Below are 27090 nucleotides of genomic sequence, written 5' to 3'. Positions count from 1 at the left end.
AACAGACAGGTTCCAATCAGAACAGGCCTCGCCAAGGACGACCAAAGAGGTTAAGTGCATGTGCTCAGCGTCATATCCAGAGGTTGTCTTTGGGAAATTGATGTATAAGTGCTGCCAGCATTGCTGCGGAGGTTGAAGGGGTGGGGGGTCAGCCTGTCAGTGCTCAGACCATACACCTCACACTGCATCGAATTGGTCTGCATGGCTGCCATCCCAGTAGGAAGCCTCTTCTAAAGATGATGCACAAGAAAGCCCACAATAAGTTTGCTGAAGACAAGCAGACTAAAGATAAGGCTTACTGGAACCATGTCCTGTGGTCTGATGAGACCAAGATAAACATATTTGGTTCAGATAGTGTCAAGCGTGTATGGTGGCAACCAGGTGAGGAGTACAAAGACAAGTGTGTCTTGTCTACACTCAAGCATGGTGTTGGGAGTGTCATGGTCTGAGACTGCATAAATGCTGCCGCCACTGGGGAACTACAGTTCATTGAGGGAACCATGTATGCCAACATGTACTGTGACATACTGAAGCAGAGCATGATCCCCTCTCTTCAGAGACTGGGCTGCAGGGCAGTATTGCAACATAAGGACCCCAAACACACCTCCAAGACTACCATTGCCTTGCTAAAGAAGCTGAGGGTAAAGGTGATGGACTGGCCAAGCATATCTCCAGACCTAAACCCTATTGAGCATCTGTGGGACATCCTTAAATGGAAGGTGGAGGAGTGCAAGATCTCTAAAATCCACCACCTCAATGATCTCGTCGTGGAAGAGTGGAAGAGAACTCCAGTGGCAACCTGTGAATTTCTGGTGAACTCCATGCCCTCGAGGGTTAAGGCAGTACTGGAAAATAATGGGGGCCACACGAAATATTGACACTTTGGGCCAAATTTGGACATTTTCATTTAGGGGTGTACTCCCTTTTGTTGCCAGCAGTTTAGACATTAATGGCTGTGTGTTGAGTTATTTTGAGGGGACAGCAAATTTACACTGTTATACAAGCTGTTCAGTCACTACTTTACATTGTAGCAAAGAATAATTTCTTCAGTGTTGTCACATGAAAATATATAATAAAATATTCACAAAAATGTGAGGGGTGCTTCTTACTTTTGTGAGATACTGTATATAAAGTGCTCACACTCCAACAGATGTCAAAAAACCTTTACTTTACTTTCAGAATCAACATTTTTTTATACCCCAATTAAAATCTTAGGAGCAAAGCTAAATTGTAGACAACAAAATCCTAATTAACAAGAACTCAACTACAGGTGAGTCTAAGTATTCATTAAACAGGTGTCCAGCAGACAGTTGATTATAAAAAAGTGTTACTTAAAGGGTTACTACACTTTAGTGGGGAAAAAAGTAGCAAATAATGAAAAAAACAATATAGCATATACATTGCAATACAAATCATATTGTAATTGAATGGTATTAAAAATTACCTTTCCTTTTCAATCTGCAGCTGTTGTAATTTTCTGAAAATGAAATGCAATTTGGCTACCTGGAGCTGTTCTGTACACAGAATGTGTACTGACCGCCCCCCAGAAACATTGATTCCTGCTTGTGTGATTGGCTCACCAATTTTCCCAGAAGTCTACCTAAGATACAAGTGAGATTTCTGACCCAGACAGCAGGATATTCTCCCCCCCCCCCTTTTTTTGCCAATCATGAGAGTGGGAGGCATTGTATTGCGGTGACTGCATTATCTGCTGGGGAGAGGGATCACCAGTGCACGTGAGGCGGTATGTAACTGATAATATTTTCAATGGGAGAAGATTTAAAAATGATTTTACACCATTGGTGGACTTTTTAATTTTGATTTTTATTTTACTTTATTATGGACAGTTCATTTTGATAAGCTTGAGTGTTATGGGTGGGCATCTGTTATGGAGAACTAATCACAGACCTACTATTTAGTGATAATTCATTTTTTTACACTTTAAACCATTTGTAAAGTTATATTTTTAAAGTGATTGTAAAGTCTTGTCTAAAAAAAAAAAACAAGAAATAAACATGTTATACTTACCTGCTCTACGCAGTGGTCTTGCAGCAGCCCAGGTCCTCCTCTTCTTGGGTCCCTCTTTGGCTCTCCTGGCCATTTCCTCCTGTTAATTGCCCCCACAGCAAACAGCTTGCTACCGGGGCCACCAAGCCGAGTCAAAGCTCTGTGTGTCCATTCAGACACGGAGCCGCAACCCGGCCCCGCCCCCCCTCTCCAGATTGGCCAAATTATTTTGATTGACAGCAATCGCACCACGCTGCTGTCTCAGCCAATGAGGAGGGGAGTCCCAGGCAGCTTAGACACTCCTGCAACATCGCTGGACAAAGTTGGACTCAGGTAAGTATTAGAGGGGCTGAAGGGGGCTGCCGCACACAGAAGGTTCTATTAATTTAATGCATAGAATGCATTAAGATAAAAAAAAACCTTCTGCCTTTACAATTCCTTTACCTTACTTTCATATAATGAGCTAAACAAATGTTCTATAAAACTCAGTTTTGTCAAAAATGTTGGAAATAGTTTTTGTGTTCATTGAGATATTGATTGAAATCTTACTTTTCAAAAGGGGTGTACTCATTTATGCTAAGTGCTGTATATCTATATAATTATATATGGCAATTATTAGGAAAGTGTAACATGTTTGTTGTTAAAAAAAAACAAAAAAAAAACTTTAGTATCACTTTAAAGAACATGTTATAAAGCTGCACAGATTTAAAGATCTACTTGAGTCCCTTGACTGCATAGGCTATTTTCTGGAAAGACTGAACTGTGCCTTTAACATCAAGGCTGGTTCCTCATCCAAATCAACTACTCAAAGTCGATCATATCTGCTAAGAAACCCACCTTGGAACCTGTTGGTTTTTCAGACACTTGGAGGTTTTACATCTCTGCTGTCTGAATGCAATAGTGTCTCATTTCTTGCTCCCTCCTTACTTTCTGCCTTCCAGTGTTTTTGGACTCTCGCAATTCTCTGTGGACCTTCATCAGTCCCTCTCTGTGCTCCTAGACTAAGGGGGTTTTGCCTCAGTCCCTGCTGCAGCATGCTTTTAAGGATTTTCTGCCAACATCACAGAGAAAGGCTTTAAAAAAAACTTGTACTTGTAGACTTTGCTAATAAATACCAGATATTTATACACACAATCACTTTGTCTGTACGCTGAACTGAATGGAATTTGATAATCAGCTGAGCTCAGGGGAAATTCTCTAACTGAAAACAAACCTCTGTTTCCACAAGAGAATCAATACGTCTTTAAAAACATTCCTTGCTTGGTGCAGAAATGGGACCTGCTGGTAAGAATGCCATGCAAATTTGAAATCACATGTGCTATACAAGAGCCAAAAATTGGGCCTTTGCCATATGTGGTGCCTGAACACCGTAACCAAGGCCTTGCAGTTACTCTTGCTTGGTGCAGGAATGGGGCCTGCTGGTAAGAATTACATGCAAATATGAAATCGCATGTGCTATACAAGTGCCAAAAATTGGGCCTTTGTGGATGGTGGTGCCTGAACACCGTAACCAAGGCCCCGCAGTTACTCTTGCTGGGTGCAGGAATGGGACTTGCTGGTAAGAATGCCATGAAAATTTGAAATCGCATGTGCTATACAAGTGCCAAAAATTGGGCCTTTGTGGAAGGTGGTGCCTGAACACCATAACCAAGGCCTCGCAGTTACTCTTGCTTGGTGCAGGAATGGGACCTGCTGGTAAGAATGCCATGCAAATTTTAAATCACATGTGCTATACAAGAGCCAAAAATTGGGCCTTTGCCATATGTGGTGCCTGAACACCGTAACCAAGGCCTCACAGTTACTCTTGCTTGGTGCAGGAATGGGACCTGCTGGTAAGAATGCCATGCAAATTTTAAATCACATGTGCTATACAAGAGCCAAAAATTGGGCCTTTGCCATATGTGGTGCCTGAACACCTTAACCAAGGCCTTGCAGTTACTCTTGCTTGGTGCAGGAATGGGGCCTGCTGGTAAGAATTACATGCAAATATGAAATCGCATGTGCTATACAAGTGCCAAAAATTGGGCCTTTGCCATATGTTGTGCCTGAACACTGTAACCAAGACCTCGCGGTTACTCTTGCTTGGTGCAGGAATGGGAGCTGCTGGTAAGAATGCCATGCAAATTTAAAAACGCATGTGCTATAGAAGTGCCAAAAATTGGGCCTTTGTGGAAGGGGGTGCCTGAACACCGTAACCAAGGCCTCACAGTTACTCTTGCTTGGTGCAGGAATGGGACCTGCTGGTAAGAATTCCATGCAAATTTAAAATCGCATGTTGCTATACAAGTGCCAAAAATTGGGCCTTTGTGGAAGGTGGTGCCTGAACACCATAACCAAGGCCTCACAGTTACTCTTGCTGGGTGCAGGAATGGGACCTGCTGGTAAGAATTCCATGCAAATTTGAAAATGCATGTGCTATACAAGTGCCAAAAATTGGACCTTTGCCATATGTGGTGCCTGAACACCGTAACCAAGGCCTCGCAGTTACTCTTGCTGGGTGCAGGAATGGGACCTGCTGGTAAGATATCCATGCAAATTTGAAATTGCATTTGCTACACAAGTGCCAAAAATTGGGCCTTTGTGGAAGGTGGTGCCTGAACACCATAACCCCTCAGAGTTAGCAGAGCACAGGGACAGGGCCCGCTGTTAAAAGTTACATATGACATTTAAATTATTTGCACCTGTCATACAAGTACAGAAAAATTAGGCCTTGGGGTTGGTAGTGACCTAAACCAAACACATTGTTGGAAGCTAGCAGAATCGAGGTAGAGGAATAGGATAGGCAGCATATGCAGTCTTCAAGGGATGGCAGACCCCTAGTAAATTCAATCTGTCACATCAGCATCAGGGGCCTTATAGCTCTTGTTGATCCAGGACTGGTTCATTTTGATGAAAGTCAGCTGATCAATAGAGTCTGTGGACAGACGCACTCTTTTGTCCGTCACAAAACCTCCAGCAGCACTGAACGTCCGTTAGGAAAGCACGCTGGAAGCAGGGCAGGCCAGTAGCTCCATTGCATATTGAGCAAGTTCTGGCCAGTGGTCCATCCTCAAGACCCAGTAAGCCATTGGATGCACAGCTGGAAAGGTCTCCAAGTCTTCTCTTGCGCCTAGATAATCATGCCCCATATGATGGAGATGCTGGCTATGGTTGTTTAACCAAAAGAGCATCGGTCAGCCGGCCACCTTCTCCACCGCTCCTCCTTTGGCTGAACGATGCCTCAGAAACACGTCTGGAGAATGTTGACCTCCCAGTGTCTGGAAAGGCTGTACACAGTTTTTTTTTCCAAGGCCTCCTCAAGATGTTTCATCCTCTGCTCCCTCTGTGAAGGCAGGATGAGCTCTGCAACTTTACCCTTGTAACATGGATGGCATTGTCAGCAGGAGCAACCTCTCCCCAACCACGTACAATTCCTGGGGTTTCTGGGGAATCAAAACCATCCCTTGAAGACTGCCTGCTGTATCCTATCCTCTTCCTCTACATCCATTCTGCTGAAATCCTCATCCTCCTCCTCTTTCTTCTGTGTGTTTTGTGGCCCTGCAGGATGTCCTTGCGCCATACTCACACGGGTACTCATTGATGGCCCTCTGCTGCGTGTGCAGCTGCTGTAGCATTGCCAATGTTGAGTTCCACCTGGTGGGCATGTCACAAATGAGGCGGTTGGCGGGCAGGTTGAATTCCCTTTGAATGTCAGATAAGCAAGCACTGGCATTGAACGAACGGCGGAAATGGCCACAGACTTTCCTGGCCTTCCTCAGGAGATCTTGGAAGCCCGGGTTTCTGCTCAAGAAACGCTGCACCACCAGATTCAGAACATGTGCCCTATTGGAGGGCGGATAGAAGGTTGGTGCCATTGTCGCATACAACCATTCCTGGCTCAAGCTGTTGTGGCATCAATCATCTCTGAGCCTGCCCCTGCAGAGCTGACAATTGCTGCACCGGTGTGACTCATATCCCCTAGACAGACCAACTGAAGCACAGCATGGCATCTTTTAGCTGGACTGCTTGCGTAGTCCCTTGAACGCTTAGGGAGCACTGCTGCTGCAGAGGAGAATTGAGCAGAAGAGGACATGGAGGAAGAGGAGGTGGAAGAGGAGGAGGTGGTGGTGGAGTAGCCAGATGTGGCAGAACCAGCACCAGCTTTTTGGAGGTGTGGTGGCAAAACAAGCTGCAAGACCGAAACCTGTCCTGCATCCTTCCCAGCTGCCAGCACATTTATCCAGTGCGCCGTGAAAGAAATGTAACTTCCCTGTCCATGGGTGCTGGACCAAGAGTCAGCAGAAATGTGCACCTTACTGCTGACCGCGTTGTCCAACGAGGACAAAACACGACCTTCCACATGACGGTAGAGAGCCGCAATGGCCTTACGCGAAAAGTAATGCCTTTTTGGGACCTGCCACTGTGGTGCAGCACATTCCACAAATTTGCGAAAGGGAGCTGAGTCTACCAGCTGAAAAGGCAGCAACTGTAATGCTAGCAATTTGGCCTAGCTAGCATTAAGATGCTGAGCATGTGGATGGTTGGGACAGTATTTCTTTCTACGGTTCAACAACTGGGGCAGTGAAATTTGCCTTCTGCTCAAATCAAGCGATGGTGTACTGCTAGCAGATTGGGTGCCCTCTCAATGCTGGTGTGCTGGTATTTGAGAAAGCATGAGGTATAGTAGGGTTAGAGATTGCAGGTGAGGAGCAAGGTGATGTATTCTTTTGATCTGGTGCCTCTCTCAGGTGCTGTTGCCAATGGACTGCATGGCAGGAAGTCATATGCCTTGTCAAGCATGTGGTGCCCAAGCGGCTGGTGTTCTGGCCGTGCTTAATACGCTTTAGACAGATGCTGCAAACAGCAACGCTGCGGTCTACTGCACAGGTGCTGAAAAAAGCCCACACTAATAAACTTTTTGGAGTCCGCAGGGATTTTGAAGTACCCTGCACCTGTGGAGCTCTGTGCTGTGACGCAATAGGTTGGCTACTGCTAGGCCGGCCCATGGAGCACATCCTGCCTTGTTGCAGTTGTGCGTCCTTCTCATCCTCCTCCTCCTCTATCCTGTCAGGCACCCAAGTACAGTCAGTGACCTCATCATCCCCTCCCTCCTCGTCACTGGAGCAAACTTGGCAATATGCTTCAGCTGTGGCAACATGACTGCTGGTCTCTTGTCCGTCGTTGTCACCCCCTCTCTCTGTTCTCATGTTATTATTATTATTATTATATAGTATTTATATAGCGCCGGCAGTTTACGCAGCGCTTTACAACTTGAGGGTAGACAGTACAAATACAATACACTTCAATACAGAAGGAATCAGAGGACCCTGCTCGTTAGAGCTTACAATCTAAGAGGGACGGTCAAGAGATACAAGAGGTGATAACTGTGGGGGATGGGCTGATGGAGAAAATAAGAGCACAGTTGCTAGGTGGTTGCCAGATAGGTTTCTCTGAAGAGATGTGTTATTCCCTTCATCCACCTGGGAAACAACATCACAGCTTTCAAATTGCTTTGCATCCTCCAGGAGCATGTCACTGACACTATGATCAAATAGTTCAGGTGACTCCTCCGTGCATGAGGTGGGGCAACTGAAGGAGTAGCTGTGGAGAAGGAGCCTGTGGAACGGGCCGCTTTGGCAGCTGCGGTGGTAGGCAAACTACTGGGAGCATGGGTGTCAGAGGAAGAGGAGGATGAGGATGGCTTATTGATCCACTCCACCAACTCTTCCACATGTTGTGGATGAATAGCACGGGCAGCACCGGAAATAAAGGACGGGCCTGTCCCTCCTGCAGAGGATGCACTATGTCGACTGTGACCACCACTTTTCACAATCGACATAGAGGCTACTTGCCCTCTTTTCATGGCCTGTGAGCGTCGGCCTCTCCTCGTCGGCCTATCAGACATGATGTTGATACAGATCAATATAGGGTATATGCAACTGACCAATAGATACTCAATGACCTGATATGATGTAATTGATAGCCCTATAGATGAGCTGTGGTGGTTATAGATGTATGCAAGTGACCGATTATCAATACTCTCACTGATATCTGATGTAATCTATAATCCCGTAGATTGATGATCTGTGATCCCTATAGAAAGATACACAACTGAGCAAAGGTTACTGTGGCTGATATCTGTAGTGAACTCTATTCCCACAGGTATGTGATCCCTATAGAAAGATCCACAACTGAGCAGAGGTTACTGTGGCTGATATCTGTAGTGATCTTTATTCCCACAGGTATGTGACCCCTATAGAAAAAAACACAACTGAGCAAAGGTTACTGTGGCTGATATCTGTGGTTATCTCTTTTCCCACAGGTATGTGACCCCTATTGAAAAAAAAATCAACTGAGCAAAGGTTACTGTGGCTGATATTTGTAGTGATCTTTATTCCCACAGGTATGTGACCCCTATAGAAAAAAACACAACTGAGCAAAGGTTACTGTGGCTGATATTTGTAGTGATCTTTATTCCCACAGGTATGTGACCCCTATAGAAAAAAACACAACTGAGCAAAGGTTACGGTGGCTGATATCTGTAGTTATCTCTATTCCCACAGGTATGTGACCCTTATAGTAAAATACACAACTGAGCAAAGGTTATTGTGGCTGATATCTATAGTGATCTCTATTCCCACAGGTATGTGACCCCTATAGTAAAATACACAACTGAGCAAAGGTTACTGTGGCTGATATCTGTAGTGATCTCTATTCCCACAGGTAGGTGACCCCTATAGAAAAAACCACAACTGAGCAAAGGAACCTTGGCCCTCCCTACACTGCTTATCACTCACTGGCGCTACACTGTCTGATATGATGTAAAGAAATCAATCTATTCCTACCTCACACAGGAACCTCGCCCTCCCTACACTGCTAGAAATGTCTCTCTGCACTGTCTGACTCATAAAAAAAAAAAAACAACTCTCTCCCTGCCTGAATCGTGTGCCTGTCCCTGTCTGATCGCCGCACAATGACACTACAAGCTGCGGCTACGCGAGCAGCCTTTATGTAGTGTGGGGCGTGTACTTGGCCCCTGAGCCATGATTGTCTAAAGGCAAGCCTGCCTTTAGTCCAATCATGGCAGAGATCATTTGATTGCCCAAAGGATGAGGTCAGGGTGCATGCTTTGGCCAATCACATAATGCACGTGCAGTGCATTATGGGAAACTCGAATTTCCCGCGAAGAAGCACATTTGTTCGTCATCCGACGAACGATCGAATTGGCGATGTTCGAGTCAAACTTACCTTTGACTTGAACTCGAAGCTCATCCCTAATCGCTATAATTGGAGATCATTCAGTTCTGGTAAGGAGCTGTAATACTGCATGGGTACTTTTAGAGCATGTTTGCTATTTTAATGTTTACAGAGCACGGAGCACTTTTTAGTAAACATATATGAACTTTGTTTTGATGAACCTTTTACACTTATTTGTATGAATTTCTGATTTGCACTGTTCTACAAGATTATGTTTTTATTTATGCAAGACTGTGCACTTTGAATTACTAGTGGTGCATCACGTGATGCGTGACAATCATGTGACTGATTTTCATGGTCGATAAAATATGTACTTGGTTCATATTTAAAATTAGTTTTGATTACTTAGCATTTTTTTTTTTTTATATTTTGCAAGGCAGCAACACACATTTTCTTTGTTTTATGCTTTATTATTAGCTTTTCTTTACAGATCTACAGCTTTATAATTGTTCTTTCGTGTGTAAAAATTTTATAACAGGTGAAGGTGAAAGTCAACTTTATATTTAAAAATGGGGTAACTATGCTCCTGACTTAGACAAGCAATTGTCATAATAATAACCACTGAACCATCTTGGCAAATATACACTGTCTCCTGTGTGACTTTCTTCTACTTCCTACTGCTCATAATGGATATTAGGGCTAAAGGTGCTGTTACATGCAGTCTTTCTATCTCAGTGATTTAGAAGTTCCACAGTATGGAGAATCTACTGGGACATGTCCAGAGTTCTTGGGACAACAATCTAAGGATACTAAATAGTTGCAGAATCTTAGCTCTTTTGCAACACAAACTTCTTAAAAGTTTTACAATGTCACAGAAGAAAAGATGGAGTAGTTCTGAGCACCAGCGATCCCCTTCTCAAGATGCCACTTATCGCACACATTTTTTATTCATTTCTCGTTTACTGCCATTTGTTCTGTTCATTGTTCGTATTTTTGAAATCACAGTCTAAGCACAGTAAAAGTCATACACAAATTCAATAAATAGAAGAACAGAGTTTATAACAATGTAGGAAATGCAAACAATTACAAAAACAATTGTTTGTTGAGTCTTATAAATATTTGTTATTTATTTTTTGCCTTGCAATACACACCAGGTTTCCACAATGTTGACAGGATACAGGTCGCAGGAAAGTCCTTTCAGAAAAGTTGTGGATAAATCCCATTTTACAGTCGAGCACAGAGCTAGCTCTCAGAAAATATGACATCATCTCCTGTTTGCTGATTTTTCCATCCCTATAATTTATACACAAAGAAAAAACATTATTGCATAAAAGGAGATGAGACTTACGGAAGAGAAGATTTACATTTAACCCAAGTATGATACTCGGAAAATACAGCAAATGCTGAACACAATGCTATGTAGACACAAAAGCAACAAAGCCACTGACTGTACTTGGGTGCCTGACAGGTGTCATGGGTCTGCCACCTAAGGGTTAACTTAGTGCAGACTAATTTCAGTAATTGGCAACAGGCTGCCTTATTTAAACACCTCAGCAGCACTGTGTCTTTGATGTCTGATCTGCAGCTTTACCTTGAGTTCTGTTTCTGTGTTTGTATTGATTCCTGTATTGACCTGGCTTGTCTGACTTTGTTGCTGTCTCCAGTCCTGACCCCAACTTGCCTTGACTCTGCTATACCTGCTTCCTGCCTGATATCCTGCTGCCAACCCCTGCCTGTACACTGACTAATCTCTGCCTGCTGCTTGAACTGTATTTGATTACCTGTGTCTGAAACCAGCTTGTCTGACCCTGCTCCAGTCTTTACCCATCCAGCTCCTTCAAGTGCCTGGAGACGCTGTCCTGCATCCGCTGTGCTTTCGCACCTCTGTACCTGCTTCTTCCTGCTGCTCAGCAATCCAGCCATGTTCAGTGACTTATCAGCTACTCTTCTCAACTTCCAACAGATGACCAGCACAGGCACTCTTATCTCACTGTGCTCTCGCATCCACTGTTGCAACTCCAGTGGTGCCTGAGCCAGGGCTGTACAAGAGGTCTCCCTCTGCACGTCAGGCTCTGCTACAAGGTACGTGAAAACAGGATAGAGGAGGAGGACTAGGAGAAGGAGGAAGGGGAAGAGGAGGGGGAAGGAGGAAGAGGAGGGGGAAGGAGGGAGGATTAGGAGGATGCACCACTCCGATGAGGCTGGATGTGCTCCAGGGGCCGCCATAGCAGTAGCTAACCTATTGCGTCACAGCACAGAGCTCCACAGGTGCAGGGTGCATCAAACTCCCCATGGACTCACAGAAATTCATTAGTGTGGGCTTTTTTCAGCACCTGTGCAAAAGACCGCAGCATTGCTGTTTGCAACATCTGTTTAAATCGGATCAATTGTGGCCAGAACACCAGCCGCTTGGGCACCACATGCTTGACAAGGCATATGATGACCCGCCATGCAGTCTGTTGGCAGCAACAGCACCTGAAAGAGGCACCAGATCAAAACAAGCATACATCACCTTGCTCCTCATCTGTGATCTCTTAACCCTTCTATACCTCATGCCTTCTCAAATACCAGCATTGAGAGGGATGATGGTATAGCAATGAGTGCCACAGAGACTTGCACCCAATCTGCTAGCAGTACACCGCCGCTTGATTTGAGCAGCAGGCAAATTTCACTACCCCAGTATTTGAACCGTAGAAAGAAATACTGTCCCAGCAATCTACATGCTCAGCGTTTTAATGCTAGCTTGGCTAAATGGCTAGCATTACAATTGCTGCCTTTTCATCTGGTAGACTCTGTTCCCTTTCGCAAATTTGTGGAATGTGCTGCACCACAGTGGCAGGTCCCAAAAAGGCATTCCTTTTTGCGTAAGGCCATTCCGGCTCTTTACCGTCATGTGGAAGGTAGTGTTTTGGCCTCGATGGACAAAGAGGACAGCAGGAAGGTGCACATTACTGCTGACTCTTGGTCCAGCAGGCATGGACAGGGACGTTACATTTCTTTCACGGCGCACTGGGTAACTCTGCTGACAGCTGGGAAGGATGAAGGACTGTATATATAGTATATAAACAGTAAGAAAGCGAGGCCAGAACACATTGGCCCCATAAAAGACGACAAGGGAGTTTTGGCCACAGAGGACAGGGAAAAGGCGGTAGTGTTAAATAATTTCTTCTCTTCAGTCTTCACAAAAGAATCGGTTGGCTACACTAACCCAGCTTGTAAGGCCAAACTAAACAACACACCTCAGGAAATACCGCCATGGCTAACAGAAGATAGACTTAGAACTAAACTAGAGAAACTTAACATAAATAAATCACCGGGACCGGATGGCTTGCACCCGAGGGTTCTTAAAGAGCTCAGCCAGGTGATTGCCAGACCATTATTCTTGATCTTTAAGGATAGTTTACAGACGGGTATGGTGCCAGCTGATTGGAAAAAAGCCAACGTGGTACCAATATTTAAAAAGGGGCCGAGATATATCCCGGGTAACTATAGGCCGGTCAGCCTAACAGTAGTCTGCAAAATTTTGGAGGGGATGATAAGGGACCACATACAAGACTTTAGTAATGAAAACGGTATTATAAGTAGTAATCAGCATGGATTCATGAAAAATCGTTCGTGCCAAACCAATCTATTAACCCAGAGGAGAAAGGCTGCAGCCATGCATGCCTAATTCCACATGGGATGCTGTCTCTGAAGCCCATAAACACATCCATGCATCGGCAACTGTCCCTCCTTGTCCGGCCTTCGTGCTGTGTGGGGAGGTTCTGAGGGAGCTGCCTGGGGAAGCGAGCATAGAAGCCAGACTTCTGTGTTTACAAGTGACAAAAGAGCGGTAACAGTGAATATGGCCAACCTGGGGCCTATATAAAGGTAGGGGCCTGGAGCTGCAGCTCCAATAGCCCCTGCGTTAATCTGGCCCCGAGGAGGATGAGGTAGCCAACACTGCTTCTTTTCACAAATTTTAAATGAGGGTACACCCCAAAAAAGAGTGAGAAAGAGCAAAAATGGAACAATGGCTGGGTAAGGTCGGTATCCATCGCTATTCTGCACAAGGTACGGAAAAGTCCCGTGGGATCCATGCCTGGTTCATTTTAATGAACGTGAGCTTGTCCACATTGTCTCTGGACAGGCGGCTGCGCTTGTCTGTGATAACGCCCCCAGCCGTGCTAAATACCCGTTCAGATAATACACTGGCTGCAGGGCACACCAGCACCTCCAAGGCGTAAAGGGCAAGCTCAGGCCATGTGCCTCATTCAGTACGTCTAGGCGTGTGCACACATACTGCTCCACCATGTTGGTGAAATGCTGCCTCCTGCTAAGACGTTCCATATGAGCTGCTGGTGCTGCTGTTTGTTGTGGCGTGCTGACAAAGCTTTTCCACATTTCGGCCATGCTAACCCTGCCTTCTGAGGTGCTGGCGGTGCCCTGGATGCGTTGGCGACCTCTTCCTCCTCCTCCTCCTCCTCCGCCTTGTGCTTCCACTGTGGCCCCGCTGTCAGGTGGGAATGCCAGCAGCATGGCATCTACCAGCGTGCGCTTGTACTTGCGCATCTTGCGATCGCGCTCCAGTGAGTGAATTAAGGACGGTACGTTGTCCTTGTAACGGGGATCCAGCAGCGTGGCCACCCAGTAATCAGCACAAGTTAGAATGTGGGCAACTCGGCGGTTGTTGTGGAGACACTGCAGCATGTAATCGCTCATGTGTGCCAGGCTGCCCAGAGGCAACGAAAGGCTGTCCTCTGTGGGAGGTGTATCGTCCGTGTCCTCTGTATCCCCCCAGCCACGCACCAGTGATGGCCATGAGCTGGCCTGGGTGCCACCCTGCTGTGAACATGCCTTCATCTCCTCCTCCAGCTCCTCCTCCTCATCCTCCAGAACTGTGCCCCTGCTGGACAATTGTGTCCCTGGCGTTTGTGTGTGCAGGACCCCACCCTCGGAGCCCCTTGCGAATGACTGCCCTGAAAGCCTTGGAAATGTTACCTCTTCATCCTCCTCCTCCTCCTCATCCTGTGCCACATCCTCTTCCATCATCGCCTGAATTGTTTTTTCAAGGAGGCATAGAAATGGGATAGTTAAGCTGAGAACGGCGTCATCGGCACTGGCCATGTTGGTGGAGTACTCAAAACAGCGCAACAAGGCACACAGGTCTCGCATCGAGGCCCAGTTATTGGTGGTGAAGTGGTGCTGTTCCGCAGAGTGACTCACGTGTGCGTGCTGCAGCTGAAACTCCACTATGGCCTGCTGCTGCTCGCACAGTCTTTGCAGCATGTGCAAGGTGGAGTTCCACCTTGTGGGCACGTCACATATGAGGCGGTGAGCGGGAAGGGCGAAGTTACGCTGCAGCGCTGACAGGCGAGCAGCAGCAGGGTGAGAACGCCGAAAGTGCGCACAGACGGCCCGCACTTTCTGCAGCAGCTCTGACATATCGGGGTAGTTTTTAAGGAACCTCTGCACCACCAAATTCAGCACATTCGCCAGGCAAGGGATGTGCGTCAAACCGGCTAGGCCCAGAGCTGCTATGAGATTTCGCCCGTTGTCGCACACCACCAGGCCGGGCTTGAGGCTCGCTGGCAGCAACCACTCATTTGTCTGCTGTTCCATGCTCCTCCACAACTCCTGCGCGGTGTGTGGTTTGTCCCCCAAACAGGCAAGTTTTAAAACTGCCTGCTGTCGTTTACCCCTGGCCGTGCTGAAGTTGGTGGTGAAGGTGTTACGCTGTCCGGATGAGGAGGCGGTAGAGGATGAGGAGGCGGAGTAGGAGGAGTTAGGAACAGGAGGCAAACTGAAGCGCCCTGCAATCCTCGGTGGTGGAAGGACATGCGCCAAATTGCTATCCGCCTCAGGCCCATCTGCCACTGCATTTACCCAGTGTGCCGTTAGGGAGATATAACGCCCCTGACCGTGCTTACTGGTCCACGTATCGGTAGTTAGGTGGACCTTGCCAGAGATGGCGTTGCGCAGTGCACACCTAATTTTTTCCCCCACTTGGTTGTGCAGGGAAGGGATGGCTTGCCTGGAAAAGTAGTGGCGGGTGGGCACGACGTACTGTGGGACAGCCACCGACAAAAGGTTTTTAAAACTGTGCGTCTCCACCAGACGGAATGACAGCATTTTAAAGGTCAAGAATTTTGAAATGCTGGCATTCAGGGCCAGGGATAGTGGGTGGGTAGGGGGGTACTTCCTCTTCCTCTCAAGTGTTTGGGAGATGGAAAGCTGAACGCTTCCACGGGACATTGTGGAGATGGTTGGTGACCCAGGTGGTGGTGTTGCTGACAGATCCTCTGTTTGCGGGGTGGCAGGTGCCGGTATCACTACAGATGTGGCTGGAGCGGCCGAGACTGCAGCAGAAGAGGAAGCAGGATGAGCCAGAGACGTTTCTTGGTTTTGAAGGTGTCTACTCCACTGCAGCTCGTGCTTTGCACTTAGATGCCTGATCATGCAGGTTGTGCTCAGGTTGAGAAGGTTTATGCCTCGCTTCAGGCTCTGATTGCACAGGGTGCAAACCACTCGTGTCCTGTCATCAGCACATTTTCTAAAGAACTTCCACGCTAGAGAACTCCTTTGAGCTGACTTTGGTGCACTCGTTCCCTTGCTGCGTTGGGCAGTAGCGGGCGTAGTGTCTAGGGCACGGCCGCTCCGCTTCTGCACCCTGCTCCCTCTTCTGCTGTGCTGGTGGCTCTGTGCAACCACCGCCTCTTCCTCCAAACTACTCAGGTCACCTGCATGACGTTCATTCCATGTGGGGTCGAGGACCTCATCATCCTCCACATCATCTTCCACCCAGTCTTCACCCCTGCTCTCCTTGTCGGTCTCCACAATGCTGAACGCCACAGTAGTTGGCACCTGCGTTTCGTCATCATCGGAGACGTGCTGCGATGGTCCTTGCATGTACTCATCTTGAAAAATAAGTGGTTGGGCATCGCTGCACTCAATCTCTTCAACTTCTGGGGCAGGGCTAGGTGGATGGCCCTGGGAAACCCTGCTGACAGAGTCCTCAAAAAGAACAAGAGACTGCTGTATGGATTGGGGCTCAGACTGCTTGCCTGATTTCCAAGGGGGTGAGGTGAAAGACGGTTGGACATTGGCTGCAGGTGCCAACTCTGACCTTTCTGCAGTAGACTGGGTGGGAGACAATGTGAAGGAACTGGAGGCACTGTCAGCAACCCAATCTACTATCGCCTGTACTTCTTCAGGCCTCATCACGTCTAGAGGTGCATTATGCCCTACCAAATACTGCTGCAGGTTCTGTCGCCTACTCACACTTGTGGAAGGTGTTTCACTTGTGCGTGTAGCTGGCACAGATCGACCACGTCCTCTCCTTGCAACAGGAGCTCTACCAGCAGCACCACGACCCAGGCCACGGCCCCTATTTGACGGTCTCCTCATATTTCTGTAATTTATGATCTTGCCCTAGAAAGGTGTTTATTGAATAGCGGAACAACAACAACAACAGTATTGCACGGGTGTATCTGACAGTCAAATATGCAAACTATGCCGCAATTTAATGTTTTTTTCCCCAGAAGGGTGTATATTGAATAGCGGAATAGGAAAAAGGATAAAAAAACGGTGTATCTCACACGTACAAATACAGACTAGGCCCCAATTAAAATTTTTTGTACCCTAAAGGGAGGATGAGGAAGAGGAGTAGGAGGAGTTGGGAACAGGAGGCAAACTGAAGCGCCCTGCAATCCTTGGCGGTGAAAGGAGATGCACCAAACAAATTTAAAAGGTGTATCTCACACGTACCGATACTGACTATGCCGCAATTTAATTTTTTACACTCAAACAGGGTGTATATTGAATAGCGGAATAGGACAAATTTTACAAAACGGTGTATCTCACACGTACAAACACCAACTAGGCCCCGATTACAATTTTTTGTACCCTAAAGGCAGGATGAGGAAGAGGAGTAGGAGGAGTTGGGAACAGGAGCCAAACTGAAGCGCCCTGCAATCCTCGGCGGTAGAAGGAGATGCGCCAAACAAATTTAAAAAGGTGTATCTCACACGTACCGGTACAGACTATCCCGCAATTTAATTTTTTACACTCAAACAGGGTGTATATTGAATAGCGGAATAGGAGAAATTTTACAAAACGGTGTATCTCACACGTACAAACACAATCTAGGCCCCGATTACAATTTTTTGTACCCTAAAGGCAGGATGAGGAGTAGGAGGAGTTCGGAACAGGCATGAGGCAGACTGAAGCACCCTCAAATCCTCGGCAGTATGAGATGCGCCCCAAAAATTGGAAAGGTGTATCTCACACGTACCGACACAGACTATCCCGCAATTTAATTGTTTATACCCAAAGGTTTTGATTAAATAGCGGAATAGAAAATATGATCAAAAAAAGTGTATGTATCTCACACGTACAGAAGCACACTAGGCCCCAATTACTATTGTTTGTACCCCTAAAGGCAGGATGAGGAGTAGGAGGAGTTTGGAACAGGCCGAACCCTCAAATCTTCAGAAGTATGAGATGAACCCCAAAAACTTGGAAAGGTGGATCTCACCTTTTAAAAAGACAAAAACTCAATCCCGTCGGGATCTTCTTTCATACAAAAACAAAAAAGAAGCTGAAGACTCAAGTGATACTACTACGAGAGTTATAACAAAATACTCCCGAGGACACCATAAGGTTAGAAAGATCTTAAAAAAGTACTGGCATGTGTTAATGTCTGATTCGTCGATCAGTCCCTTTATCTCAGAAACACCGCAGATAACATTTAAACTAGCTCCTTCCTTGTCGGATGCCCTTGTTAGTAGTGAATACAAGGGCCGGTCAAGGAAGGACCTTTGTACACATTTGGGCACATTCCCCTGTGGGTCATGTGCCCAATGTCGATATATTAACACCAAGAAAAATGTTATACTGCCTAATGGTAAAAACTTTCGTCCAAAACATTATGTGAACTGCCAGACTATGGCAGTCGTATATCTACTGTCTTGTGATTGCGGCTGCTATTATATTGGCAAAACTATCCAAAAATTCGGCAAACGTATTGGCCAACACATAGCAAGTATTAAAAAGAAAGATCCAGAAGTACCGCTAGGTAGACACTCAGCTTTGGTACGTGGTGACAACATTCCACATATAAAATTCTTGGCTTTGGATCGAATCCACCCCAGCTCCCGCGGAGGAGATCTCAACAAGTTTCTCCTCCAGCGCGAGCTTCGTTGGATTTCGGACCTAAATGCCACTTCTCCACCGGGATTGAATGAAGCCTTCAATTTTAAGCCGTTTCTCCCTGGCTTTAGTTCAGGGGGTTTTGAATGGGATCTCTAGCCCCTTTTATGGATGGAAAGGGGAGAGAGGGGGGAGGGGGTGTGTGGGAAAATGTTGAATGGAATCTTTAGCTCTTGTAATGGTTGGGAATAGAGATGTGCGGGAAAATATACTAATTCTCTGGAGTAACACCCAGATTCTGTCAAATAAAATAAAATACTAAAGATATTTGAATCCCAATACACATTCTCTTCTCTCGTATCCATCTCTGCTTCCCTATTTCCATTTCTTGTTTTTTGTTTTGTCATCAAATATATAAAAATATATATTTTTCATGAAATGTCTCTGCTTATGTATTTGTATGATCATACATGCTAAAATGGTCGCATTATATGCCTAAGATGTTCTCAGTTACAATGTGGAAATCAAAGAAATCGATAATTATGTAATATTATGCAATATTGTTACTTTATGTATTAAATCTAATATTATTTATATCGCTGCAGAGGGGCCTCTGTCTGCTCATCAATCATTAGGGATCCCTATCTCACGTATAGGTATGATTAAACAATCTGTACCTCTCATGCAGCTCACTGTGCAGCCCTATGCATTTACATTATTCATATTGTTTATGTATCTTTATCTCCTTTTTCTTTTTATGCTCCACGGCATACCAGCTATGCTGAAATGTCACTTGATACGGCCTTCCCTCCTCGCTTTGGCCTGTTCCCATTGGTGTTCCACGGCACGCCCAGGCCCCTGCAATGCATGCTGGGGCCTGTAGTTTGCGCAGCGATCCAGGGGAGGTGTCGGTATCATGGCGCCTCCGGACGCCATGTATCCTTCACTGACACCCCGTCTGCGAGATCCATCGATCATCTCGCGAGAGCTGCGCATCAACGTGCCGGCGGTCATGTGACGCTGGACGCCGCCGCGTCACAGGTACGCGGCGGCCCTCGGCGCCGCTTAGACCGGGGGAGCGCAGCCCTGGATGTCACCCACGCCCTTCCTCTTCCTCTCGATCTCCCTTCCTGCTTGGAATGGTAGGATAGAGAGGGATAATGTACCATCAGTGGAGATACCTAATAAAAGGAAAACTTGAAATCCAACATATGGGGACAACTAGCTCAGAACCACCCACCTGCTCTTTACCCGCCCCTCATCATCCAACCAGGTGTATACACTCCTAATTCAGGTAAGAACTCTCAGGTGGAGCATATAAATGCTTCAAGCTTAGTGGGACTCAGTACCTTTGGGTCACCACAGAGAGATCGGTTATCTGCATTTCACATAGGATTTCTGACAAGGTATGTGGATTTTGAATTCCCCTTTCCTAATCACACTTTTACATATGGGAAATCAGTCATTATGGCTAAATATTTTCTTCCCCCACTTGTGCATTTTGATAGGTGTGGACTCATCCGCCCTATGTGCTCCTCGTGAACACAATGTGCATATGGCCATTGGGGATTTGAGTGAACCGCCGGTACTAACATTAATACCCTGACAACGTGTGGAGGGACTTGTATTCTCTCAAGTCCATATACTTGTTGCACATTCAAACTACAGAGCTGCACAGTCAGACTGCATGAATATAAGGTATCCTTTGCCATACAAACAGCCACGTTTGCAGTATACCTTCTGTGAGGAGACAACTAAAAGGACGCTTTTTGCTCCATACTCCCTCTAGGGGTAAGTTGATATCTTCATAGTTACTGTTTACTCTTAAGGATATACTTGTGTATACAGACACATACCTATTATGGGTATTCCCTACCCTTATGGGACTTGGGGATCCCTCATTGATGATAAGATATATTGTTTGCCTCTATGCTCATGTATTTGTTCTAAATAATATTGCTTACATTCTATACATCCGTAGATACACAGGTGGTGAATGCACGGTTATGTGTATATAAACTTCCCTGAAGAAGGAATTAGATGAACAAAAATTCCGAAACATGTTGGAGGATACACTTCCCTGCTTCATGAACCCCTAATGTATTATCCCTATCAGGATATGTATATGGAATGTTATTTTAAAGTCTAAATATGTTATTTTTTGTATTTTGTTGAATTTTAATATAAATCAATAAATGTTGAAATTTTATATATTCTTTTCTATACCTTTCATTACTACACTTACCATCTCCAGCCCTTCCACTCAAATTCCCCAGGGACACCTATAGTTGTTTCTTTCATGAATTCAGTGGGGAAGGGATTTTGGGCTGGTTCGGCATAGCCTTGTACCAACCATTCAATTGATCTCACACGTACCAACACAAACTATCCCGCAATTTAATTGATCCCCAAAGGTTTTTATTGAATAGCGGAATAGGAAATATGATCAAAAAAGTGTATGTATCTCACACGTACAAAACCACACTAGGCCCCAATTACTATTGTTTGTACCCCTAAAAGGCTGAATGAGGAGTAGGAGGAGTATGGAACAGGCAGCACCCTCAAATCTTCAGAAGTATGAGATGAACCCCAAAAACTTGGAAAGGTGGATCTCACACGTACCAACACAGACTATCCCGCAATTTAATTGATCCCCAAAGGTTTTTATTGAGTAGCGGAATAGGAAATATGATCAAAAAAAGTGTATGTATCTCACACGTACAGAAGCACACTAGGCCCCGAATTACTATTGTTTGTACCCCTAAAAGGCTGGATGAGGAGTAGGAGGAGTTTGGAACAGGCAGCACCCTCAAATCTTCAGAAGTATGAGATGAACCCCAAAAACTTGGAAAGGTGGATCTCACACGTACCAACACAAACTATCCCGCAATTTAATTGATCCCCAAAGGTTTTTATTGAATAGCGGAATAGGAAATATGATCAAAAAAAGTGCATGTATCTCACACGTACAAAAACACACTAGGCCCCAATTACTATTGTTTGTACCCCTAAAAGGCTGAATGAGGAGTAGGAGGAGTATGGAACAGGCAGCACCCTCAAATCTTCAGAAGTATGAGATGAACCCCAAAAACCCCAAATATCATTCAGCTCTGCTGCAGGCCACAATTTAATTTTTTTTAACCCAAGGCTGTATATTGAATAGTGGAATAGAAAAAAAGTGTATGATTTTTGAAACCACTCAATATTAGCACGTGAACTGAACACAGCAGTGTATGATCAGTCACTCAGCACAGCTGAAGGAAAAATGCTGCACACAGTGCCTGATAGAAAAATACTTTTCTCCCTCCTCCTCAGTGGGCAAAAAAGATTGTGTTCACTGCACCCCAAAAAGATTGTGTTCACTGCACCCCAAAAAGATTGTGTTCAATGCACCCCAAAAAGATTGTGTTCACTGCAGCCCACACACAGCAAAATGGATGTGGACCACTGACACCTGCCTATTTCCTATCCCACACCACACAGCAATATCGATTGTAGTTTGTAGAACACACTGTCTGACCCTAAAAATCAGCAGACTCTGTCCCTAAAAGGATTGATAAGATCGTAGATCGGGTGACTGCAAACCCCCCCCCCCCCCCACACAGCAATATCAATTGTAGTTTGTAGAACGCACTGTCTGACCCTAAAAATCAGCAGACTCTTTCCCTAAAAGGATTGATAAGATCGTAGATCGGTCACTGCAAAAACCCCACCCCACACAGCAATATCAATTGTAGTTTGTAGAACACACTGACCCTAAAAATCAGCAGACCCTCTCCCTAAAATACCTACAACTCGCCCTGCCTAACACACTCGGACCTGTCCCTCAATTCTATCCGGACACAAATGTTTTTTTTTCCTGTCTGTCCCTAATCAGCAGCCAGCACCCCAAAAAGATTGTGTTCACTGTACCCCAAAAAGATTGTGTTCACTGCACCCCAAAAAGATTGTGTTCACTGCAGCCCACACACAGGAAAATGGATGTGGACCACTGACACCTGCCTATCTCCTATCCCACACCACACAGCAATATCGATTGTAGTTGTAGAACACACTGTCTGACCCTAAAAATCAGCAGACTCTGTCCCTAAAAAGGATTGATAAGATCGTAGATCGGGTGACTGCAAACCCCCCCCCCCCCCCCCCCACACAGCAATATCGATTGTAGTTTGTAGAACACACTGTCTGACCCTAAAAATCAGCAGACTCTGTCCCTAAAAGGATTGCTAAGATCGTAGATCGGTCACTGCAAACCCCACCCCACACAGCAATATCGATTGTAGTTTGTAGAACGCACTGTCTGACCCTAAAAATCAGCAGACTCTGTCCCTAAAAGGATTGCTAAGATCGTAGATCGGTCACTGCAAACCCCACCCCACACAGCAATATTGATTGTAGTTTGTAGAACGCACTGTCTGACCCTAAAAATCAGCAGACTCTGTCCCTAAAAGGATTGCTAAGATCATAGATCAGTCACTGCAAACCCCACCCCACACAGCAATATCGATTGTAGTTTGTAGAACGCACTGTCTGACCCTAAAAATCAGCAGACTCTGTCCCTAAAAGGATTGCTAAGATCGTAGATCGGTCACTGCAAACCCCACCCCGCACAGCAATATCGATTGTAGTTTGTAGAACACACTGACCCTAAAAATCAGCAGACTTTCTCCCTAAAATGCCTACAACTCTCCCTGCCTAACACACTCCGACCTGTCCCTCAATTCTATCCGGACACAAATGTTTTTTTTTCCTGTCTGTCCCTAATCAGCAGCCAGCACGTTGATGTGTGCTCTCTCCCTGAACTAAACAGCAGAATGACGCCGCAGCGGCGCTGCCTCGAACTTATAAAGACTTGGTCACATGCTTCAGACGGCCAATCACAGCTACTGATACATTTGTAAGCATGGCTGGGATGGCTTAGGCACACCAGTTAAACGCTTGTTGATTGGCTGTTGAAAGCCCGCCATGAAAAGCGCGCCAAAGCATGCAAAACCCGGAAATAAAACGACCAAACACAGATTTTTACCCGAATATACAGTAAAGTTTTCGGGTCCGTGTTCGGGTAACAAAAATATAAATTATTCGGTACGAACACGAATAATACAGTCCGTGTTCGCTCAACCCTAAATAAGACACGTGGCCACTCACTAAAACTAGAGGAAAGGCGGTTTAACCTTAAAATACGCAGGGGGTTTTTCACTGTAAGAGCACTAAGGATATGGAATTCTCTTCCGCAAACAGTCGTATCAGCAGGGAGCATTGATAGTTTCAAAAAACTATTAGATGGGCACCTTACATACAGGGGTATGCAATGTGTGGTTAACAGTAGACACACACACACACCATTGGTTGAACTGTATGGACTGATGTCTTTTTTCAACCTCACTAACTATGTAACTATGACTGGGTTCGGTGTTGCAGCTTGTTTTGCCACCACGCTTCCAAAAAGCTGGTGCTGGTTCTGCCACATCTGGCTACTCCATCACCACCTCCTCCATGTCTTCTTCTACTCAATTGTCCTCTGAAGCAGCAGTGCTCCCTAATGCCCCGTACACACGTGCAGATTATCTGCAGACTTTTGTCTGCAGACTTACCTTTTCTATGTAGTGCAAGGGCCTGCCGGATTGCATACAAATTGAAAGTGTTTAGGTTTGACCTCATATTATATGGTTTTGGTAAGTCTGCAGACAAAAGTCTGCAGATAATCTGCACGTTTGTATGGGGCATTAGCGTTCAAGGGGCTATGCAAGCAATCAGGCTAAAAGATGCCATGCTGTGCTTCAGTTGCTCTGTCTCGGGGATAGAAGTCACCAGAGATGTATAGTAACTAAGTAGAACTACTTCACTACTGTACTTAAGTACCGAAAGGCGGTATCTGTACTTCCCTAGAGTAGAATTTTTTTCTCCTACTTCCACTTTTACTTCACTACATTTTTTCAATGATTTCAATACTTCTACTCCAAATTTTTTTTTTGCGCTGCATAGTTACTCGTTACAATTATAAAAATTACCACTGCCAGAACAGTAGATGACAGGTTTAACCACTTAAGCCCCGGAGGATTTGGCTGCTAAACGACCAGAGGGAATTTTGCGATTCGGCACTGCGTGACTTTAACGGACAATTGCGCGGTCGTGCGACGCTGTACCTAAACGAATTTGGCGTCCTTTTTTTCCCACAAACAGAGCTTTCTTTTGGCGGTATTTGATCACCTGTGCGATTTTTTGATCACGCGCTATAAACAAAAAAAGAGCGTCAATTTTGCAAAAATAGCAATATTTTTCCCTTTTTTTTATATGAAATTCCCCCAAAAAAAATGTAAAAATCAAAATTTTTTAATATTTTCGGCCAATTTGTTTTATGCTACCTATGTTTGGTAAAAAAAATCGCAAAAAGCGTATTTTGATTGGTTTGCGCAAAAGTTATTGCGTTTACTAACAAAGGGAAAGATTTTTGTCATTTTTGTTGTTTTTTTTTTTAACGCGTAATGGCGGCGATCTGCGATTTTTTTTGCGGTACTGCGACATTGCGGCGGACAGATCGGACCCTTGACTGACATTTTTGACACTTTTGGGGTTACCAGTGACATTTCTACAGTAATCAGTGCTATATATATGCACTGTTACTGTAAAAATACACTGGTAGTGAAGGGGTTAACTTTATTTGAGAGGGAGGGGCTGTGTGTGTCCCTAGGGGCGTGATTCTAACTGTGATTGGCTGTGGCTTCAACTGTATGCAGAGTGATCAATGGATCTACATAGTAGATCCATGTGATCCTCTCTCATACAGAGAGGAGAATGACAGGCAGCTTGTTTACACAAGCTGCCTGACTTTCTCCCTCTCCCCCGCCGATCGCAGAGTGGCCGGCGGCGATCGGGTCCGCCGGTCACACGCGCGGGGGGGTCCGTGACCACGCGGGAGCGGGAGCGCGCCTCCGGCGGCGCGCGCTCGCTCCCTAAACCCTCACAGGCGAGCGACGTAGATCTACGTCACTTTGCCTGTGAGGGGCTGACCGCCGCCGTAGATAGTCGTGCGGCGGTCGGCAAGTGGTTAATGAAGCTCTAAACATGTGTATTTTCTGGGCATACGAAAATAAAAGCTACTGTATGTATAAGTAAAAGCTGCATTTGAAATAAAAAAAAACAATATGATGTTCAAACTTTTGACTTCTTTCTTTAATAACTACATAACACAGTACTTGTACTTGTACTTTTACTTTCAGTACTTGAGTAGCAATTTTTTTTAAAAAACTACTTGCAATACTTAAGTACAAAAAATGTTGAATACTTTAGTACTTCTACTCAAGTCACTTTTTGATCGAGCACTTGTACTTTTACTCAAGTATGGGTTTAGAATACTTTATACAACTCTGGGAGTCACACAGGTGCAGAGATTCTGTCAGCTCTGCAGGGGCAGGCTCAGAGATGGTTGAAGCCATGACAGCTAGGGCCAGGAATGGTTTTATGCGACAATGGCACCAACCTTCTATACACCCTCCGACAGGGACACTTGACACATGTTCCATGCTTGGCACATGTTCTGAATCTGGTGGTGCAGCATTTCTTGAGCAGATACCCTGGCTTCCAAGATCTCCTGAGGCAGGCCAGAAAAGTTTGTGGCCATTTCCGCTGTTCATTCAATGCCAGTGCTCGCTTACCTGACATTCAACAGGAATTCAACCTGCCCACCAACCGCCTCATTTGTGACATGCCCACCAGGTGGAACTCAACGTCAGCAATGCTGCAGTGGCTGCACACGCAGCAGAGGGCAAACAATGAGTACCTGTCTAAGCATGGCACAAGGACAGGGTCAGGGGAGCCTGGCTTTTTTTGCCACGCCAGTGGCTTTTCATAAAGGATGCATGCATCTTCCTGTCACCATTTGAGGAGGCCACAAGGATGGTGAGCTGGGACAATGCATGCATCAGTGAAACTATCCCTCTAGTCTATCTGCTGGAGCACACACTGCATGGAATCATGGACAGGGCACTTGAGGCAGAACAGCGGGAGGAAGAGGAGGACTTCTTTCCTCACAAGGCCCCCTTCATGCAGATATCATTCCTGCAGGGTGACAAAACACACAGGAGGAAGAGGAGGATTTCGGCAGCATGAATGTAGAGGATAGCATACAGCAGTCTTCAAGGGATGGTTTTGATTCCACAGAAACCCAGGAGTTGTACGTGGTTGGGGAGAGGTTTCTCCTGCTGACAATGTCATCCTTAGTGACCCAGAGGACTCCCAACCTCAGGCCTCATCCAATTTACGTTGCATGGGTTCCTGATTCTGCAAAACCTGCGAAAGGACCCAAGGATTCATGCTATCAAGGAGGGGGATTATTACTGGTTGGCAACCCTTTATGAGCCACGTTACAAGGGTAAAGTTGCAGAGGTCATCCTGCCTTCACACTCGGAGCAGAAGATTAAATATCTTGAGGAGACCTTGAAAAAAAATTTGTGTACCACCTTTCCAGACACTGGGAGGTCAACATTCTCTGTTTCTGAGCCATCGATCAGCCAAAGGAGGAGCGGTGGAGAAGGCGGCCGGCTGACCGATGCCTTTAAACAGTTCTTTAGTCCTCAGCAGCACCCAGGGTTGTTAGGTTTAAGCAACCATCGGCAGTGTCTCCATTATATGGTGCATGATTATCTAGGCGCAAGAGCAGACTTGGAGACCTTTCCAGCTGAGCATCCACTGGGTTACTGGGTCTTGAGGATGGACCACTGGCCAGAACTTGCTCAATATGCAATGGAGCTACTGATCTGTGCTGCTTTCCAAACGGAC

At 45.7% G+C, this 27090-nt stretch overlaps 1 protein-coding gene across 1 annotated transcript in view; it reads right to left on the bottom strand.

The window, feature by feature from the left end:
- Positions 1 to 27090, bottom strand: part of RASGRP2 (RAS guanyl releasing protein 2) — a 1091080-nt gene that overhangs the window by 355965 nt on the left and 708025 nt on the right. The window contains exon 11 of the mRNA XM_082270769.1: positions 10335 to 10476. Coding sequence (XP_082126895.1) covers positions 10335 to 10476 — 142 coding nt within the window. The remainder of the gene's footprint in view (positions 1 to 10334; positions 10477 to 27090) is intronic.

This window comes from Pelophylax lessonae (genome assembly GCF_965119305.1).
Source record: "Pelophylax lessonae genome assembly, chromosome: 10".
Classification (NCBI taxonomy): Eukaryota; Metazoa; Chordata; class Amphibia; order Anura; family Ranidae; genus Pelophylax; species Pelophylax lessonae.
Note: the sequence above shows the minus strand (reverse complement) of the source record. Positions and strands in the feature narration are given on the sequence as shown.